Below are 20,965 nucleotides of genomic sequence, written 5' to 3' on the forward strand. Positions count from 1 at the left end.
AACCTCTTTTGTTTTTAACCCAATTGACAATTTCTGTCTTTTAATTGGTATGTTTAGACCATTTGTATTTAATGTAATATTGATCAACACCTAGCCAGTTGTTTTCTATCTGTTCCATTCTTGGTCTTCTTTCTGCTTTTTCTGCTTGCTTTTAGAATGAATAATTTTTATTATGCTATCTCCACTATAGGCTTATTATTCACACCTCAGTTTAAGAAAATAGATATTTATGGGGCTCCTGGGTGGTTCAGTTGGTTGAGCGTCCAACTTCAGCTTAGGTCATGATCTCACAGTCTGTGAGTTCAAGCCCCGCCTTAGGCTTTGTTCTGACATCTCAGAGTCTGGATCTTCAGATTCTGTGTCTTCCTCTCTCTCTGCCCCTCCCCAACTCGTACTCTCTCTCTCAAAAATAAACATCAAAAAATTTTAATATATATATTTAATGGTTGCTCTAAAGCTTATAATATACATCTTCAATTAATCACATCCCACCTTAAAATAATAATATACTTCTGCCATATGGTATAAGAACCTTTTAACAACATATGACAAATTCTTCCCTCTAATCTTTTAGGATATTGTTGCCCTACATTTTATTTTATTTTTTTTATTTTTAATGTTTTTTATTTATTTCTGAGAGAGAGACAGAGACAGCATGAGCAGGGGAGGTTCAGAGAGAGAGGGAGTCACAGACTCTGAAACAGGCTCCAGGCTCTGAGCTGGCTGTCAGCACAGAGCCCAACATGGGGCTCAAACCCACGAACTGTGAGATCATGACCTGAGCCCAAGTCAGACGCTTAACTGACTGAGTCACCCAGGCACCCATCCTATATTTTATTTTTGCATGTACTATAATTCCCAAATACACTTCTGCTATTTTTACTTTAGATAGTCAATAATCTTTTATTGAAAATTTTGTTGAGATAATTGGAGATTCATGTGCTGTTGTGTAAGAAATAGTCCAGAATTATCCCATGTAATCTTGGTAACATCTTACAAATTACATAGCACGTTATTACAACCAGAATTTTGACACTGATAGCAATCCACTAATCTTATTCATATTTCCAGAGCTTTACGTGTGTGTGTGTGTATGTTTAGTTCCATACAGTTTTATCACATGTAGGTTCATATGGCCACCACCATAGTCAAGATACAGAACAATTTCATTGCCACAAGGATTTCTTGTGTTGCTCTTTTATTTTTTTATGTTTTTTAAATGTTTATTTATTTAGTCTGAGAGAGCGAGGGCATGAGTAGGGGAGGGACAGAGAGAGAGGGAGAGAGAATCCTAAGCAGGCTCCCACTGTCAGCACAGAGCCCAACACAGGGCTTGATCTCACGAACCATGGATCATGTCCTAAGCCAAAATCAAGAGTTAAATGCTTAACCAACTGAGCCACCCAGTCGCCCCATGTGTTGCCCTTTTATAACTATAATCATCCTTATCACTTTCCACTCCCATCTTAAACTTTTGGCCACCATTAATCTGCTCTCCATTTCTAAAATTTTTTCATTTCAACAAATGTTACGTAAATGGAATTATATGCTATGTAACCTTCTGTGATTGGCTTTTTTCATTCAGTATAATTCCCTGGAAAATCATACAAGTTGATGTGTGTGTCAATAGTTTGTTAATTTTTATTGCTGAGTAGTATTCCCTGGTTTCTTTCTTTTTAAAAAATTTTTAATGTTTATTTTATTTTTGAGACAGAGTGGAAACAAGGGAGGGGCAGAGAGAGAGGGAGACACAGAATCTGAAACAGGCTCCAGGCTCTGAGCTCTCAGCACAGAACCTGATGCAGGGCTCAAACCCACGAACCGTGAGATCATGACCTGAGCCGAAGTTGGATGCTTAACCAACTGAGCCACTCAGGTGCCCCTCCATGGTATCTATATGTCAGTTTGTTTAACCATTAATCTGTTGGAGGACATCTCAGCTGTTCTAGTTTGGGGCTATTATAAATCAAGTTGCTATGAATATTCATTTACAGGTTATTGTGTAAATGTAAGTTTTCATTTCTCTGGGATAAATGCCCCAAAGAGCAATTGCTATGTTGCATGGTAATCACATGTTTAGTTTTATAAGCAACTGCCAAAATGTATTACAGAGTGGCAGTACCACTTTACATTTTCACCAGCAATGTATGGGTGATCCACAATCACCTTTTAAAGTGATTAAAAGGGCACCTGGATGGCTCAGTCAGTTAAACATCTGACTTGGACTCAGGTCATGATCGCAGGGTTCATGGGTTTGAGCCCCACATTGGGTTCTATGCCGACAGTTCAAAGCCTAGAGTCTGCTTCAGATACTGTGTCTACCTATTTCTTTCTCTGCCCCTCCCCAACTCATGCTCTGTCTCCCTCTCTCTCTCTCTCTCAAAAATAAATATTTAAAATATTTGAATAAAAATAAAGTGATTAAAAATAAGGAGTGCCTGGGTGGCTCAGTCAGTTGAGTGTCCAGCTCTTGATTTTGGTTCAAGTTATGATTCCAGGGTGTGGGATCAAGCCTTACATCAGGCTCTGTGCTGAGCATGGAGCCTGCTTGAGATTCTCTCTCCCTTTACCCCTCTCCCACACTCTATTTCTTTCTATCTCTCTGAAAATAAAAAATAAATTAATTAAAAATTATTTTAAAAATAATTAAAAAGAACTCTTTTATATTTACCTTCATTTTAACCATTTCTAGAGATCTTTTTATTCCTTGGTGTAGACCCAAGTTTCTATCTGGTAACTTCCTTGAACACTTCATGTAATGCACCTCTGCTGGTAATGAAATATTTCAGCCTCTTGTCTGAAAGTCTGTATTTCACTTAATTTTTTAATGTTTATTTATTTATTTTGCGGGGCAGAGAGAGAAGAGACAGAATCCCAAGCAGGCTCCATGCTGTCCATGCAGAGTCTGATGCAGGCTCTCACAAACTATGAGATCATGACAGGAGCCAAAACCAAGAGTCAGACATCTAACCAACTGAACCACCCAGGCACCCCTCACTTAATTTTTAAAGATATTTGCAATGTGTATAAAATTTTAGGTTGACAGGTTTTTTTCTTTCATATTTTAAAGATGTCATTACATTGTTTTCTGTCTTGCATTGTTTCTGGTGAAAAGTCTGCTGCTTATTTTATTTTTATTCCTCTCTATGTAATGTATTTTATATCTTAGGCTACCTTAGTGGTTTATGTTTATGTTTGGCTTTCAGTAGCTTGATGTGTCTAGGTGTTTTTTGTTTTGTATGTTTGGTAGGGTTTTCAATATTTATCCCGGTGTTTTCCTGGTCCTCTGAGCTACTTGAATCTTGAACTTCTGGGTTTGATGTCTTTCATTATTTTTTGGAAATTCTTGGCTATCATCTTTTCAAATATTTCTTCTAACCTGTTCCATTCTCTTTTGGGATGGGAAGAATTCCATTAAAATACACTTGACTATTTCATATTGTCTCAAGTCTCATGGGTACTCTATTCTTTTTGATTCTCACTCTATCTGTGTTTCAGCTTGAGTAATTTCTACTGATATATCTTCAAGTTCACTAACTCTTTCCTCATGGGACACTCTTCATATTCAAGTTTGCACAAGTTCAAACTTCATAACCATCTTTAGCTCCCCCTTCAGGATTGAGTGTGGATTTACGATTAATAGACCACTCTGAAAGATAATACAGTCACTATCCCCATCCCTAGTTTTCCTTATCTCCAGCCCCTGAAAGAACTTTGCTGATTTCAGGGAAAGGCAAAATGAAAACAAATTCAGGAAATACACCATTTTATATGCTCTTACTGCAACACCCTGGCTTGGATCAGAGAACTCAGAATATGAATCAGGTCTACTCTGCCTACACTGCTTCCAATTCTTACTGAACATACCAAAAGACCAAGTAGTGGCAACCCAGTGAGTACTGTTATGATGTGCACCCTGTGGTAGGCTAGAGCCCGCTCATCCTGGCTGGTAGTGAGATGCATTGTCAACTTTTCAGAAATTTCTCAAGCTGGGTTTTAAACACAGCAACTGTTAAATAAATAAATAAATAAATAAATAAATAAGGGGGTGCCTGGGTGACTCAGTCAGTTAAGTGTCCGACTTCAGCTCAGGTCATGATCTCTCAGTTTGTGGGTTCATACCCCACGTTGGGCTCTGTGCTGACAGCTCAAAGCCTGGAGACTGCTTTGGATTCTGTGTCTCTTTCTCTCTGCCCCTCACCTGCTTGTACTGTCTCTCTCAAAAAAAAAAAAAAACATTAAAAAAAATTAGGTGCACCTGGGTGGGTGGCTCAATCAGTTGGGTGGCTGACTTCTATTTGGGTCATGATCTCACGGCAGGTGGGTTCGAGCCCTACATTGGGTTCTGTGCTGACAGCGTGGAGCCTGCATCTGTGTCTCCCTCTCTCTCTTCCCCTCCTCCACTCATTCTCCCTCTCTCTCTCTCTCTCAAAAATAAACATTAAAAATATTTTAAAAAATTAAACACAGCAATTGTTAAAAATTAATTTATGTAATTTTATGATTAAATGATATTAAAAACAAAAGTGATAAGTAGTCAAAACATTACTTTCTAGTTGCTACATTTTACTGTTACTTATGCTTTTAATGTTTTTAATATCTGCCATACCTGTATGGTAATACAATATGTGCACATGGTATTACAATTATGTGTTTTGTTTTTTAATTTTACAATGGCATGATACTGAGCATCTCTCCCCCTAAATCTGTGTTCAGTAATATCACATTTATAGCCTGAAATTAGCCATAGTGGATGTATTTATGCCATGGAAATCAGTTTATATTATTGTTTTGCTTTGTTGATTTTCTAGACCAGGGGTTGGCAAACTTTTTCTATAAAGAGCCAGATAATATTTTTGGCTTCTGAGTCACATACAGTTCCTGTCACACAATAATTATTTGTTTGACAGGCTTTCAAAATACAAAATTATTCTTAGATCTCAGACTGTACAAAAAGACACCACAGGTTGGATTTGGCTCGCAGGCCAAAAGAGGTTTGCCAACCTCTGGTCTAGACTTAAGAAAGTAATAAAGAAAATGTTAACAATGCAGATGAAACTCAAAACTACCATCTCTATAGCTGTGACACTGTGAAAAACACAGGGAATTGAGGACATACTCTTTCCAGTATTCAAAACTTATCATTCAATTAATCAAAGAAGTTGCTCACATCATCAATGAGTAAAGTTCTGAAGTATGTCTTTATTGTTTCAGTTTTGTCTTACTGGTTAGCGTAAACAAAAATATAAAACAACATTTAGATTGTTACTGTCTATACTCCTTGGCCTTTGACATAAGTGACTTCTTTGTTGAATAGTAATCAAGCATTTATTCATAGTTCTTGATTTCTGACTATTGCTATGAATTATAAAACCTTTTAAGTGGAATTTTTAAGAAATAACAAATCACACTGACATCATAGGTATATGAAATTTACAATAAAGAGTAGGTATTATTATTATTATTTGTAAGTCATATGCTATGTATCCCCTGCTTGTGCTCTGTCTCCATCTCTCTCTCGAACATAAACATTTAAAAAAAATGAAAAGAGAGAGAGAGAAATCTAATAGGCACACAGAGTCTGAGTCAGTTAGATGAAGGTGAGCAACTGATCTGAAAGGTCTGGTGCTCAGTTGAGAGTGTGTGTGTGTTTTGAGAGAGAGAGAGAACCATGAAATAAAGATGTCAGATGTCAGAGGCAAAGAAAGCTACCTCAGGCTCCCCCTTCCCACTCTAGTCCTTGTATGAATCAACTCTTTTATTTCCTGTCCCTGATGCCTATGAATTTGCCTACTGTAATCCTTACGAGAATCCCCTCTTTATTTAAGGTTGCTGAAGTTGAATTCCTGTTCCTTCATAACCAAAAGCTCTGTGACTAAGCCAGTCACAGGGTTCTCTTATATTGGCCCCTGAATCTCCCAAATGTGACGACTATCAGTCACAGGAGAATCTACAGATGATGGTGTTGCAGCATTACCTAACGAAAAGGATAAAGAAAAAAGAAAGAAAGATGTCTTCACTAATATAATCAGTTGAAGAATCAGTATGAGTCTTAAAATAAAAGGAAGTAGGGGGAGTCTGGGTGGCCTAGCTGGTCAAGCATCTGACTCTTGATCTCAGCTCAGATCTTGATCTCAGGGTCATGAGGTCAAGGCCTGCCTTGGGCTCTACACTGGGCATGATGGCTACTTAAAAAATAATAATAAAATAAAAATAAAGGGAATGGCATGCACAATCAGGCGGACTCTGGGAAACTGAAGGAACTCACATAGCAACTCAAGGGTAAAGAGTAACAGGTTGTGACCAGGCCGCAAGACCACTTGGAAACAGCCAACAGAGAGGTCTGAACTCATATTTAACTTTCTTATTAGTTTATTATAGTAGTCAAAATGCCATAAAACATGTTGTATTTGTTTTATGTGTTTTATTTTCTAAACAAATTAGGGGTTAGAAAATACAGTTTTGTCTTCTGGTAGAATGTAATCTCTGTAGAATAGATAAACAACTGAGGTTTTGTTTGAATCCCATGCTAGCCAAGCATTGCCCTTAAAGAGCCCCTGTGTAGTCTGTCTTTCTCCTCATCGAGAATGGACTCCAAACCAGAATCTGAATTACTGCAATGCCGAGGGGCACCAGGCAAATCAAATTAAACATAGCATCACGAAGATCTAAAATTGTACTAGGGAAAAAAAAAAGATTTAAAACATAATTAGTGTCTCTAGTGTTATCTCTTACTAATCCAAAACTATATAACAAAAGGCTTCAGAAAAGTTTTGCTTTCAAAAAGTAACAGAAATTTTATTAAATCTAGATTTTTCCCCAAATAATTGAATAATCCCTACCTTCCAGTTGCCCATACCAGAGGAGTCTGACATGTAAATGGGTGGTCTTGATGCCTGATGGGAAGTCACACAGCTGTCCTAAAGGACCACACACAGTACACGGGAAGACGGAGGGCGGAGGTAAGGCACAAGGCATAGGTACATACACGCACACGCTCATAATACTTCAGTCTTGAAATTACCCTCCAACATGTTTTAAACAAAGTGGTGGGGATTTGGCATTCATTTTTATCAGTAAACTTACCTCCATCCAACACAATTAGAGGTTACAAAAAGAAACTACAGTTAATAGTAATATTTAGGAGTAGCATGCCCTGGTTTTCTGCCAAGAACTTGCACTAAGCTCCCAGATCCTGTGGTTCTTCACTAAGCTCCTGATAGATCTTTTTGTTTTTCCCTTCATTTAAATCACATACACTAACAGAGGGCTCCTGATTATTTGGGGACTGATTATCCAGTCTTCAGTTACTTTGTGGTCACCTAGTGTATCTCGAATATATCCTCATTCCTTCAGCCAAGTGAGGAACTAATTGAAAAGGTCAAGCTATCTGATAGTTTAGGAAGGAGGAGAGGTGGTTTGTTATATTTTCATACTAAAATCAGCTACGATTACCAAAGACTAGGTATCACTCATTCATCTTTTTAAAAAACGGCACTATGTGATTATTAATGTGTTGGCATTAGACTAAGTACTGGGTATTCAATGGTAGGCAACACTGAGAATTCCCACCTTCAAGGAGCTCACCTCCTGGTGCAGAAACCAGACCTCAATCAAGCAGTCACAGATAAGAGTGATCTACATATGGTGACTAGGATCCCTGCATTAAGAGGGTGCCTGGGCGGCTCAGCCAGTTAAGTGTCTTACTTCGGCTCACCATTCCCAAGTTCGAGCCCCACGTCAGGCTCTGTGCTGACAGCTCTGTTTCAGATTCTGTGTCTCCCTCTCTCTCTTTGCCCCTCCCCCATTCACACTCTGTGTGTCTATCTCAAAAATAAATAAACATTAAAAAAATTATTAAAAACAAAGGTCACTGCATTAAGTGCTGTGATGGAAAAGCACATGGTATTAGACAGGAGCACATAACCAGAGGGTCTGGCCTGCTCTTGGCAAGTGGAGTCCAGAGGAGGCTCCCCTGGGGAGGCAATATTCGAGCTTAGATCTGAAGGGTTAGTAGGCATTAACTAGAAGGCCTATACCTAGACTCATGTGCAAAAACTCCAACTATCACTACCTCCTTCTCAAAAGCCATAGCTGGGAATGCTCTTGGTGCTCTGGGCTGGACTGCATTTGTTAGGACTGGCCCAATCAGTGCTCCACAAGACCAGCCTTCATCTCAAGTCCTACTTGGTCCAAGAAGTGATTGATAATGACCTACCCGACCCACTGTTCTTGTGCTGCTACTTTCTGGGCTCTGAGACAAACACAGAGGCTTGGGTCATAGGCTGGGCCATCAACACATACCTACTACAGCCTCTGGAAGTAACAGAGGCACTAAGGGTGACACTGATATGTGGTGTCTCTTCTGCTCCACCCAAACTATCTATGGAAAAAACTCATTTTGGGGGGCATGTGGTAGTGTGTCTGCCCTGCATTCCTTCCTTTAAGAAAAATCCTCTCCCCTTTTCCCACACCAACTGACTGCCCAGCTCCCACCCCTAAGATCAGGCACAAGGCCAGACCTAGTCAGAGAAAACTCCAGCCTCGGGCTACAACTACTGACTCAGGGATGGGCATGTGACTCACATAAAGCTTTTCAAGGTTGGCCGGGGGACTTCTGCTGTGTGAACGGAACAAATGTACATGTTTGTTTCCTTTAGGATCTTAGGCTGTTGGGCCCAAGTAAGCCTGGAGTTATCTTGCAGCCATATGGTAAAAGACTGCACTCAATACAGAAGGAAAGCCAGAAACAGGTTCCTGTCATCATCCGAGTAGCTACCCAGATCCACGTTTGCCTGACCTTTCAGTTACAGGAGCTGGCAAGTTTCTTTTTATTTACGCTAACCTGCATTGGGCTTCTGTCACTTACAGCCAAAGTGACTTGAATAATGTACCTTTCCCATTGGCATGTATATCCAAATTACCATAAATTGGCAGACTCTGACCATTATAGGGAAAGGATTCAGTGATTTCTAATTGGCCATTACTAACAAGGNTCTGCTGTGTGAACGGAACAAATGTACATGTTTGTTTCCTTTAGGATCTTAGGCTGTTGGGCCCAAGTAAGCCTGGAGTTATCTTGCAGCCATATGGTAAAAGACTGCACTCAATATAGAAGGAAAGCCAGAAACAGGTTCCTGTCATCATCCGAGATGATGACAACCCAGATCCACGTTTGCCTGACCTTTCAGTTACAGGAGCTGGCAAGTTTCTTTTTATTTACGCTAACCTGCATTGGGCTTCTGTCACTTACAGCCAAAGTGACTTGAATAATGTACCTTTCCCATTGGCATGTATATCCAAATTACCATAAATTGGCAGACTCTGACCATTATAGGGAAAGGATTCAGTGATTTCTAATTGGCCATTACTAACAAGGACACAGGAGGTTTGAAACGGCTGAGCACAGGTTTCGAGATTGAGAAGAAGACAAGCTCATGGTTGTACTTTTGAACAAGACGTAGGTGCACACAAGCATGATGCTTCTCTCACCACCTTTGTTCACTGATTAGAACCACAAGACCAGATGAGAGAGAACCAGACAGACAATGGGTATGAGATGCCAAAAAGGTAATGGAAACCCAAGTTTCAGTTTGAAGCAGCAGCCTAAATCACACATTTCTCAAACACAAAGAAGAAAGGAATTGGCCTCATCAAGACCTTTAAAGGAGAAAAGAACCACAGAGCCATGACCATGAGCTGCTAGTCACAGAATTACTACAATGTGTGCTCAGAAGCCTAGTGTTTTATGAAAAGACTGGTTTCTGCTTGGCCGAGGCACTTCTGTGCATCTTATCTGAGTGTTTGGTTAGCAGCAGGAGCCCATTATCCTTCAGCATTTTCTAGTTATAACAGATCCCAGTTTTGGAAATATCAAAAAATTGGATTTCGGCTGCCAAGGGCTTTCTCTGGGAGACATCCGCTCTCCAAGACAGAATGGTCTTTTTCTCTTTTTTACACCGGGCGCGGGGGCGTGGGGGACACCTGTGGTAATCTGCAGAGGCAAAGCCTCCTGTGAGCATGCTAACAACACTGCAGACAGAAAGCCTTAGGCTAAAAGTTCAAGAAAAGGCAAGGGGATGAACAGGATGAGTAAAGCAAGCTGAGAACTACCATGTTGTGTTTTAAGACCTAGTTCTTGCAAGGTTACGTTGTTATTACTGAAGCTGCAACCATTTTAATGTTTCATGCCAGCCAGAGCAAAGGTCATTTGCCTACCACTTCACTGAATCACTTGATGCTCTTCAAAAGTCTTCCTGGTCTTTCTGCTCCTTTCTTAAGATTTCCTCTCATTCTCTTAAAATGTCATTCTAATCTGGAAAAGATGCCCAGGATTTAGAGAATTTCTTTTCCTCTTTCACATTATGTTCACTCTACCTGGATATGGTTGAATCTATTGACCAGCTGGGCTTTTATGCTTTCAGAATGTCAATTCTAACCTTCACAGTTTTGAATGAATCTCTGGTAGAAAAATAATTCCTAAGACTCGCTTATAGCTTTGTTCACTTAATAAATATTTACTGCACACTTACTGTTTGAAGTGTTTGCCCTATGGAGTAAATCAGCACCGATCCTTACCGTCAACAAAGTGTATATATATTGTAGTGGAGGCAAAGAGGCAATAAACACCTATCTTTAATGTTATCTTATAATAATAGCAATTGCACTTTTACTTATGGAAAAATTTTTGCACCTGATATGCTCTCATAATGTTCTGCTTTCACAAAAAGAAGTACCTACCTGCAGGTTAGAACATTCTAAAATATTGTTGTTTGGTGTCTTTTTCTTCATTTTCTTGTCTTACACCTGCTAAATAATAATATTGTTTTGTGGCAGTATAGAAACTTCTGAATTAAGATTTGGAAAATTTGAGTCCCTCAAATTTTGAGTCCCTCTTTGCTCTCAAGAAGAGAAAGGTAACTTCTCCTTTCTAGGGCCAGCCTGATGAGCCCCTTGTAAGAATAGTGAAGGCATCGCATGTATTGCAGGTTTGTATGTGCCTGGCCCTATTTGACGCTTTTTTGTCACTGCTAGATTTTCACAATAACCCTGAAGAAGATACTATGGCTTAACTAGGTTAATTAAATTGCCCAAAGTTTGGGGTGCCTGGGTGGCTCGGCCAATTAAGCACCTGACTCTTGCTTTCAGCTCAGGTCAGGATCTCACGGTTTGTGAGTTCAAGCCCTGCATTGGGCTCTATGCTGTTAGCATGGGGCTTGCATGGAATTCTCTCTCTCTCTGCCCCTCTGCTCGTTCTCTCTCTCTCTCTCTCTCTCTCTCTCAAAATAAATAAATAAACTAAAAAAGTTAAAAACAAATTTGCCTGAAGCTCCACAGCTTGGAGCTGGGTTTCTCATCTCAATCTGAACTAAAAATCTCTCCACGAGAAAATGGAATTTATAATATGAATTTAGAAGAAAAAAAATTTTTTAAAGAATAAAGTCATGGGGCGCCTGGGTGCTCAGTTCGTTAAGCATCTGACTTCAACTCAGGTCATGATCTTACCATTTGTGGGCTCGAGCCCCATGTCGGGCTCTGTGCTGACAGCTAGCTCAGTGCCTGGAGCCTGTCTTCAGATTCTGTGTCTCCCTCTCTCTGACCCTCCCCTGCTCACACTGTCTCTCTCTCTGACTCTCAAAAATAAATTAAAAAACATTAAGAAAAAAAAAGAATAAAGTCATATACTTTCCACAGAAATGAATTCAGAAGATCTGAATGAAAGTCAATGGACTATAACAAATGTCAAGAACACTAACTATGATCACATTGCTGATGTGGAAGGGTAAGGGTCTATATCCCTACACTTCTTTGCCAGAGGTTGGGGCTATTGTGTTTTTATCTTGGATTTTTATTTTTAAGTTTATTTTTTATTTTGAGAGACAGAGAGCAAGAGAGAGGATCTCAACCAGGCACCCCACTGTCAGCATGGAGCCCAACATGGGGCTTGAACTCAAGAATCATGAGATCAAGACAGAGCCACCAGGCATTGGGAGTTATTGTTAATGTTTCCACCTATAAAGATTAACTAGAAGGGCGCCTGGGTGGCTCAGTCACTTGAGCATCCGACTTTGGCTCACGTCATGATCTGACAGTTCATGAGTTCCAGCCCTGCAACAGGCTCAACTGCACTGTCAGCACAGAACCTACTTCAGATCCTCTGTCCCCCTTCCCCTGCTTCTCCCCTGCTCACATGTATGCCCAATCTCTCTCTCTCTCAAATAAATAAACGTTAAAAAAAAAAAAGACTAGGAAAAAGCAGCAGTATAATATTTACTGGGAAAACCCCCCAAAAACAAACAAACGAAACCCTGAAGTTGATTATCTCCTCTTTTGGACATAATCTTGTCCTCAGGTGGTCCCTTTGCAATGGAACATAACTCTGTTCTTTTTTTTTTTTAATCTAAATTCAAGTTAGTTAACATATAGTGTAGTATTATTTCAGGACTACAATTCAGTGATTCATCACTTACATATAACACCCAGGGCTCATCCCAGGTGCCTTAATATCCATCACCCATTTAGCTCATCCCCGCCACCTCCCCTACAGCAACCCTCAGTTTGTTCTCTGTATTTAAGTCTTTTATGGTTTCCATCCCTCTCTGTTTTTATCTTACTTTTCATTCCCTTCCCCTATGTTCATCTGCTTTGTTTCTTAAATTCCACATATGAGTGAAATCATATATTTGTCTTTCTCTGACTTATGTCCCTTAACATAATATACTCTAGTTCCTTCCATGTTGTTGCAAATAACAACATTATAACTCTTATATACAGAGGAAAAGAAGCAGCCAATAGGAAAGAAATCAAAACCATTGATAATTCTGTGGTGGTAAGACACAGAATATATATTATTGTGGTCCTACAAATTTGTGGATAGTTTCCTTAACAAAATCTCCCATCACAACCCCATTTCTGATACACCATGAGTAAACTGATTTAGCTTAAATCATAATCTTTTAGGCCAAATGTTCTTAATTTAGAATGTTACACGTGCTCATGTTCATGTTACTTGGCAAATGGACTTAGCATGGAACACTGTTAAAAACTGATTATCCCAAATTCTAGCAATCCCAACAAATGTATATGCTTATATGTACACACTTCTTTGCAACTACAATATTTTATATACATTTAAAAATAATTTTTTAATGTTTATTTATATTTCGAGAGAGAGAGAGAGAGCTTGAGCAGGTAAAGGGGCAGAGAGAGAGGGAGACACAGAATCCAAAGCAGGCTCCAGGCTCTGAGCTGTCAGCACAGAGCCTGAAGCAGGGCTCGAACCCACAAACTGTAAGATCATGACTTGAGCCAAAGTCAGACACTTAAGCAACTGAGCCACATAGGCACCCCTATTTTGTATACATTTTTAATCTTATCTTCCCAAACAGTGATGTGGGAGGGGAAATCATATCTTACAATTTGCTCTGAATGCATGGAGTGTTCAACTGCTGACTATTTCTTGCTCTCCCAGGGGTCCTTATAGTAAACTGCATGCGCTTTTCAGAGAAAGGGTTGTTTGTTTATTTGTTTTTCCTATTCAAATCTCTATGCTTCAATGGCTTCCTAGGTCATGAAATGTAAAAACATTAATCAAAAAGGGGCACCTGGTTGGCTCAGTCAGTTAAGTGTCCAGCTCTGACTCGGGTCATGATCTCACGGTTCATAAGTTCAAGCCCTTCATCAGTCTTAAGCTCACAGTGCAGGGCCCGCCTGGGATTCTCTCTCTCTCTCTCCTCTCTCTGCCCTTCCCTTCGCTCAAAATAAATAAATAAAACTTAAAAAAACAGTAATCAAGGAATTTACAATAAGTATTTCAGAATCAACAGTATGCTAATTGAATTGACAGCTTGAAAGAACAAAATTCACCAGCACCAAGTATAATACATAAGACTAGCTCACTTCTAGTCTAGGTAACCTAATCTTTAATACTGAATAAACCCACCAATTCAGTCCTAATATGAAACCAAATTCATTAAATAAGCAGAAGAGAGTCCTTGCCTGAAAATTTCCAGGCTGTTGCTATAGTAAATCACTACAGAAAGCAGTTGTTTTCCAAAAACAGCTTTAAAATCGATTTTAATGATTAGCTACATATAACCAAACACTAAGAATATTTTCATTACTTAAAAGACAAAACCTTGAGGTTACTTTTTATTTGTCAATTATTCACCCTGAAGCAATTCATTTTCTTTTTTTTTTTTAATTTTTTAAAATGTTTTATTTTTGAGAGAGAGAGACAGTGTGAGCAGGGGAGGGCCAGAGAGAGAGGAAGACACAAAATCTGAAGACAGGCTCCAGGTTCTGAGCTGTCAGCACAGAGCCCGACGCGGGGCTTGAACCCACAAGCCATGAGATCATGACCTGAGCGAAGTCGGGCACTTAACTGACTGAGCCACCCAGGTGGCCCAGGGCAAGCCATTTTCTAAACTTTTATTGCAAGTGTAATTTTTGAAGTATTTTAAGGCTTTCAGACAAAAGAGAAGCAAAGGAAAAGCTGTACAACGGCATTTGAAAACATACTTAGTTATGGACACCTGGGTGGCTCAGTTGGTTGAGCATCTGACTGCCCCTCAGGTCATGATCTTGTGGTCCTGAGTTCAAGCCCTGCATTCAGCTCTGTGCTGCCAGCAGCCTGGAGCCTGCTTCAGGTTCTGTGTCTCCCTCTCTCTCTGCCACTTCCCCACTTGTGCTCTCTCTCTCAAAAATAAATAAACATAAATTTAAAAAAAATTTTAAACACACTTGGCTATATAGATCTAGAAGACTATTTTTTTAATTTTTTTTAATGTTTTATTTATTTCTAGGAGAGAGAGAGACAGCGTGAAGCAGGGGAGGGTCAGAGAGAGAGGGAGTCACAGACTCTGAAACAGGCTCCAGGCTCTGAGCTGGCAGTCAGCACAGAGCCCGACGCGGGGCTCGAACCCATGAACTGCGAGATCATGACCTAAGCGAAAGTCGGGCGCTTAACCGACTAAGCCACCCAGGCGCCCCTAGAAGACTATTTTTTAAGTGATGGATTTTGTTTTGGTTTCCGGCAGAGTATCCACAGATGATGTGTAATTCAACAAATAAATTGGCAGATTTGGACTCCTGGGGAAATGCATCTTTTCATTCCAGAATGTCTTATCAATCAGCAGGAATTGGGCCAGGACTGCAAGACAATGCTACCACACGGAGTCAGTGCTGTACACTGTCCTGTAACAAGCAGCCGAGTGCCCAGCTGGTGTTCCCCTTGCACTCTGGTCTTATCTCAACCTTGGACTTAGCTTATTGTACCACACCTTCCGGCCTGCCTCCCCCACTAACGCCATGTGAGTTCCCAAGGGTCGAAAGGCCTCATGCTCTACGCCTCCTTGTATCTCAGGTGCTAACTGTAGCTCAGTGCTAACACCTAGTAGCTCCTCCACAAATGTTTGCGGAAGAAAGAATGCAAAGCATGCTTAATTGGCCAAATAGAAGGAATAGCCTTTTTAAATATAATATACTAGAATTTCATTGTTATTTTCTTGTGAAAAGTGTGGACTTTGTTGCACTTTTAAGAGAAGATCCATGCATAAAATGATTAAGAGAAGCAGTTTCTAATATTATGACATGAAGTATCTTATCCCCCTATAATTAGGAGAGAATACACATTGGTTTTCTTGCCCAAGTACCCCATTTATGAATCTCCATTCTCAATAAACTGACCATTACATTTATGGGCTACTGAGTAGTATTACTGTAGGTCAGTAAGAAGAAAATAGATCTATCAAACTTGATAAAATAATATGTCCCTTAGAACCAACATTTCTCTAACTATATCAAGAAATCACAGACCATCTTTCAAAAATGGCAGGGGCAAGAAAAATACCCTTGAACCATACAGTTCTGCATATTGTAACAGTAAAATATGAATCAGATATTAGAAAACTCCCTTACAAGAATGAAATTTATTTCAAATAGACATTTGCTAAATTCATCATACTGTGAATCTCAAAGCACTCTCTAATAGCCTAGCCATATCCTGTTATGTGTGCAGTTGGCCTCTGGACTTCAGTCAGACACTCTCAGATTAGCATTAGCTACGTAAGGCCACCAGATGCTAAATGTTAAGTTATCGCTCAAAGATAAATGGTCCTTGAGTGCCCTAAATAAGTTTATATCTCTAAAATTGCTTACTGAACCATGAGACTAGTTTGCCAACGTGTCTGGTTGTCAAGTATCTATGCCCAAATCAACAAGAATTAGTCTGTAGAGCCTCTGTTTCCAAGGAAATAAATCTCTAGGTTCTCCACATTGGCTGCACAACAGAATAAGCTAGTGAGCTTTAAAAAATACTGATGGCGGGCACCTGGGTGGCTCAGTCAGTTAAGCGTCCAACTTCAGCTCAGGTCATGATCTTGCAGTTCATTGGTTTGAGCCCCACATCAGGCTCTGTGCCAATGGCTCAGAGCCTGGAGTCTGCTTCGGATTCTGTGTATGTGTCTCTTTCTCTCTGCCCTGCCCCTACTTGTACTCTGTCTCTGTCTCTCTGTCTCTCTCTCAAAAATAGTGATTAAACCTTGTTTAAATTAATAAATTAATAATACTGATGTCAGTTTCCTACACTCCAGAGATACTGATTTAACAGGTCTAGGGTATGGCTTGGACATCAGGACTTTTTGAAGCCCCAAGTGATTCTAATGTGCCACAAAGTTGAGAAACATTACTTTAGGGCCTCTATTCTCAAGGAAAATGTAGAGGGACACAGGTTAAATGCACCCCTTATTATTTCTCTTACATCTATCAACAAATGAGCTTTGAATCCTTTCTACCCCAGATTCTGTTCCTCTCCTTTTTCAGCCCTGAAAGAAGAAAACCATGGTTTTCTTCTGCAACACTGCTTGAGACTTTTGATGTTACCCAGATTTCAAGCAACTTCCCCAGTGTAGATGGAAAACATTGACTTAGTAGACATAGAAGCTGGGATTAAGAAAGAATTCCTTCAGATTCTATAGAAGAAATGCTGTCCAGAACAGTCCACATTTAATTCCTGTGTATACTCAACTCATTTCCCAACACACAATTATCTAGTTGTGAGTCATGCCTCTATAAGAAGTATCACCAAGTTCTGTTGATTCTAACTCAATTTCTCTCATGTCAATCTCTTCTTTGCCTTCCATGTTACATTGCTTTAGTTCAGGCCCACACCAGTATTCTCATATAAAAGCAGTTCATTGGCCTTCAAACTGTTCTTTGCAATTCTGCTAACCTCCTTTCAAACCATTATCTACACTGCAGGGTGATGTTTTCAAAAGCAAATCTGATATTATGACTCCTTGATTTAATAATAATAATATTCCATTCCTTTTAAGATCAAACCCACACTTCTCAAGTCCTTCGAAACCATTTAGGTTCCTCCAGCCATGTCACATGATCTCATGCCTCTCTGTATATGCACAGACTCCTTTTACATTATCAAAATTTATCTGAAAGATCATTTCTTTGCCACCCAGTCTGAATTACATGCTTAGTTAGGTGTACACACACAGCATGCTTACATCTATCAATAATACCTAACATATAGCATTATGATTTTCACTGTAATTGACATTGAGCTTATTCAGAGTGGGGGCTTCATCTTTTGTCTTTTTGTGCTTTAGGGCTTATATAGAACCTGATATATAGTAAGGGTTCAGTAAATATTCGTTGAATGAATACAGTGTCATTTTACATGTCCATGCTTTGCATGTACCATTACTCTTCCCGCACTACCTCCAATCTCTACCCTATTAACACCTCCATTGAAACCCAACTGAAGTACCTTTTCCTCTGTGTTACCTTCCTGGACTTGATAATACGCACCTTTTAGCCACCATTATATCTTGCATATAGTTTTAATTATAATAACTCCACTCCGTACTGAAATTATCCTCATGTCTCCCTTACTAGATTCTAGGCTCCTTAATGGCAGCAATCTGTTTCATTTACTTTGTATCCAAAGCACTTGTTACACAACAGGCAACGAGTAACAAAGCTTTAACTTTTGTCCTTCTCTAATCCTTGTTTTATACAATTGCCAGAATGTTCTAAAACAAAATTCAGATTATGTCTGTCCCAGCTTAAAAACTTCCAATGATTTCCTTTATCTATAGCAGTCTTTCCCAAAGAACAGCATCTGTATTCCTGGTAGTACATCTGACAAATTTCAGATGTTACACAATTGCTCTTTTTAGTCTAATGGTTAAGTGTTTTGTGTTAGAAAAGAATGAAACCCACCAAATGAATTATTTTGTGTCTAAATTACTTAAGACATTTAAGATTTTTTTTATGTTCATAATTTAAAAAAATATTTAGCAAATAACAGTACAGAGAGTAATCATACAACAAAGGCCAAAAAAGTAATCATATTTGGGAAACCCTCATATATAAGATTAAGAACATCTAAATCTAGCATACAGGTCCTTTAATCAGCCCCTGATTTCCTTTCCAGCCTTACCTCCCTCCAGCTTTCATCAGCATGATATATCATATGTTACTTAATACAGGTTTCCATGTCTTACTCCTTTCCCTCATCCAGTCTATTCTCAACACAGCAGCCAGAGGGATGCTGTTAAAGTGTAAGTCAAATTAGGTCATTACTCAGATCAAAACTCTCCAGTCAGAATGATTTTATTTCTAAGAGGTGTATACTAAACTATAAGATATATATAAATTATAAGATGTATGAAGTGCCACTACATCTGCAACTTAACCTTAAAATAGCTCTGAGAACACATATGCACATAGATACTGATAAAGCTGATATGACAAAACGTTAACAACTGTTGAATCTAGGGAGTGGGTATATGGATTTCTCTCTATATTTTTTCAACTTTTTTGTGTGCTTGAAATTTTTCATAATAAGAAGTTGTGAGGGGGCACCTGGGTGGCTCAGTCAGTTGAGCAGCCAACTCGACTTCAGCTTAGGTCAGTATCTCATAGTTCAGGGGACTGAACCCCATGTTAGGCTCTGCACTGGCAGCACAGAGCCTTGTTTAGGATTCTCTCTACCTCCCTCTCTGCCCCTCCCTTGCTCTCTCTCTCTCTCAAAATAAATAAATAAAACTTTAAGAAATATATGTGATAAAATAAATATAGGTAAATATAAATAGTTGAACCTAGCTGGTGAATATATGAGTCTTCCCTAGACATCTTTTTCAACTTTTTTTGTATATCTGTAAATGAAAATGTTCATAATAAAATGAGGGAGTGTAAGAAAAACTTTAATACTTTTTAAAATGTTTATTTATTTTTGAGAGAGAGAGCAGGGGAGAGACAGAGAGAGACAGACACAGAATCTGAAGCAGGCTCCAGGCTCTGAGCTGTCAGCACTGAGCTGTCAGCACAGAGCCTGATGCAGGGCTTGAACTCATGAACTGTGAGATCATGACCTGAGCCAAAGTCGTATGCTCAAATGACTGAGACACCCAGGTGTCCCTGTAAGAAAAACTTTAAAAAATAAATCCTTGGCTACATAGAATAGAAATCCAAAAGAGTCATCAACAACAAAAACTTCCTGGAACTAATAAGCAATTATAGCAAGGTTGTAAGATATAAGGTTAATATACAAAAGTCAATTGCTTTCCTATATATCAGTGATAAACAAGTGAAACTTAGAATTAAAAATATAACACAATTTACACTAGCATCCTAAAAATGAAAGACTTTAGGGGCTCTGGGTGACTCAGTCAATTCAGAGTACAACTCTTGATTTCAGCTTAGGTTATGATCTCATGGCTCATAAGATGAAGACCCACATTGGGCTCCATGCTAGGCATGAAGCCTGCTTAAGATTCTCTCCCCATCTCCTTCTGCCTCTCCCCTGCTCACACACACACACACACACACACACACACACACACACACTCTGAAATAAACAAACAATAAAAAATAAATAAAGATTTTAGGTATAAATATAACAAAACATGTATAAGATCTATATGAGGAAAACTATAAAACTCTGATGAAAGAAACAAAAAATTAACTAAATAAATGGAAAGATATTCCATGTTCATGGATAGGAAGATTCAATATTGTCAAGATGTCAGTTTTTCGGGGCGCCTGGGTGGCTCAGTTGGTTAAGCGTCCGACTTCGGCTCAGGTCATGATCTCATAGCCCACGGGTTTGAGCCCCACATCAGGCTCTGTGCTGACAGCTAGCTCAGAGCCTGGAGCCTGTTTCGGATTCTGTGTCACCCTCTCTCTCTGACCCTCTCCTGCTCATGCTGTCTCTCTCTTAGAAATAAATAAAACATTAATAAAAATAAATTAAAAACTTCTATCTTAAAAAAAAAGATGTCAGTTCTTCCTAACTTGATCTATAGATTTAACTCAATTCCAATCGAAATCCCAGAAGGTTATTTTGTGGATATCAACAAACTGATTCTAAAATTTATATGGAAAGGCAATAGCCAACACGATACTGAAGAAGAGCAAAGTCAGTGGACCAGCATTACCTGACATTAAGACTTACTATAAAGCTACAATAATCAAGATAGTATGGTATTGGCAAAATGACAAATAGATCAATGTAATGGAATAGAGAGGCCAGAAATAGATCCACATAAATGTAATCAACTGATCTCTGACAAAGGTGCAAAGGTCATACAATACAGGAAAAAAGTAGTCTTTTCAACAAATGGTACTGAAACAACTGGACATCTACATGTGAAAAACGAATCTAGACCTTATACCTTTACAAAAATTAACCATAACATATCACAAACCTAAAGGTAAAGTACAGAACTATAAAATTTTGGAAGTTAACACAGGAGAAAATCTGGTTGACTTGGGTATAGTGATGACTTTTCAGATACAACACGAACGGTACAATCTAGGAAACAAATAATTGATAAATTGGACTTCATTAAAATTAAAAACTTCTGGGGCGCCTGGGTGGCTTAGTCGGTTAAGCGTCCGACTTTCACTTAGGTCATGATCTCGCGGTTCATGGGTTCGAGCCCTG

At 39.1% G+C, this 20,965-nt stretch overlaps 1 protein-coding gene across 1 annotated transcript in view; it reads right to left on the bottom strand.

Moving 5' to 3' along the window:
• Positions 1-6,354: 6,354 nt before the first annotated feature.
• LOC144228489 (transmembrane protein 180-like) overlaps positions 6,355-20,965 on the bottom strand; it is a 38,609-nt gene continuing 23,998 nt past the window's right edge. The window contains exon 7 of the mRNA XM_077760298.1: positions 6,355-6,679. Within this exon, the coding sequence (XP_077616424.1) occupies positions 6,547-6,679 (133 nt within the window). The 3' untranslated portion in view covers positions 6,355-6,546. The remainder of the gene's footprint in view (positions 6,680-20,965) is intronic.

This window comes from Crocuta crocuta, unplaced genomic scaffold (assembly GCF_008692635.1).
Source record: "Crocuta crocuta isolate KB4526 unplaced genomic scaffold, BGI_CrCroc_1.0 scaffold73, whole genome shotgun sequence".
NCBI lineage: Eukaryota > Metazoa > Chordata > Mammalia > Carnivora > Hyaenidae > Crocuta > Crocuta crocuta.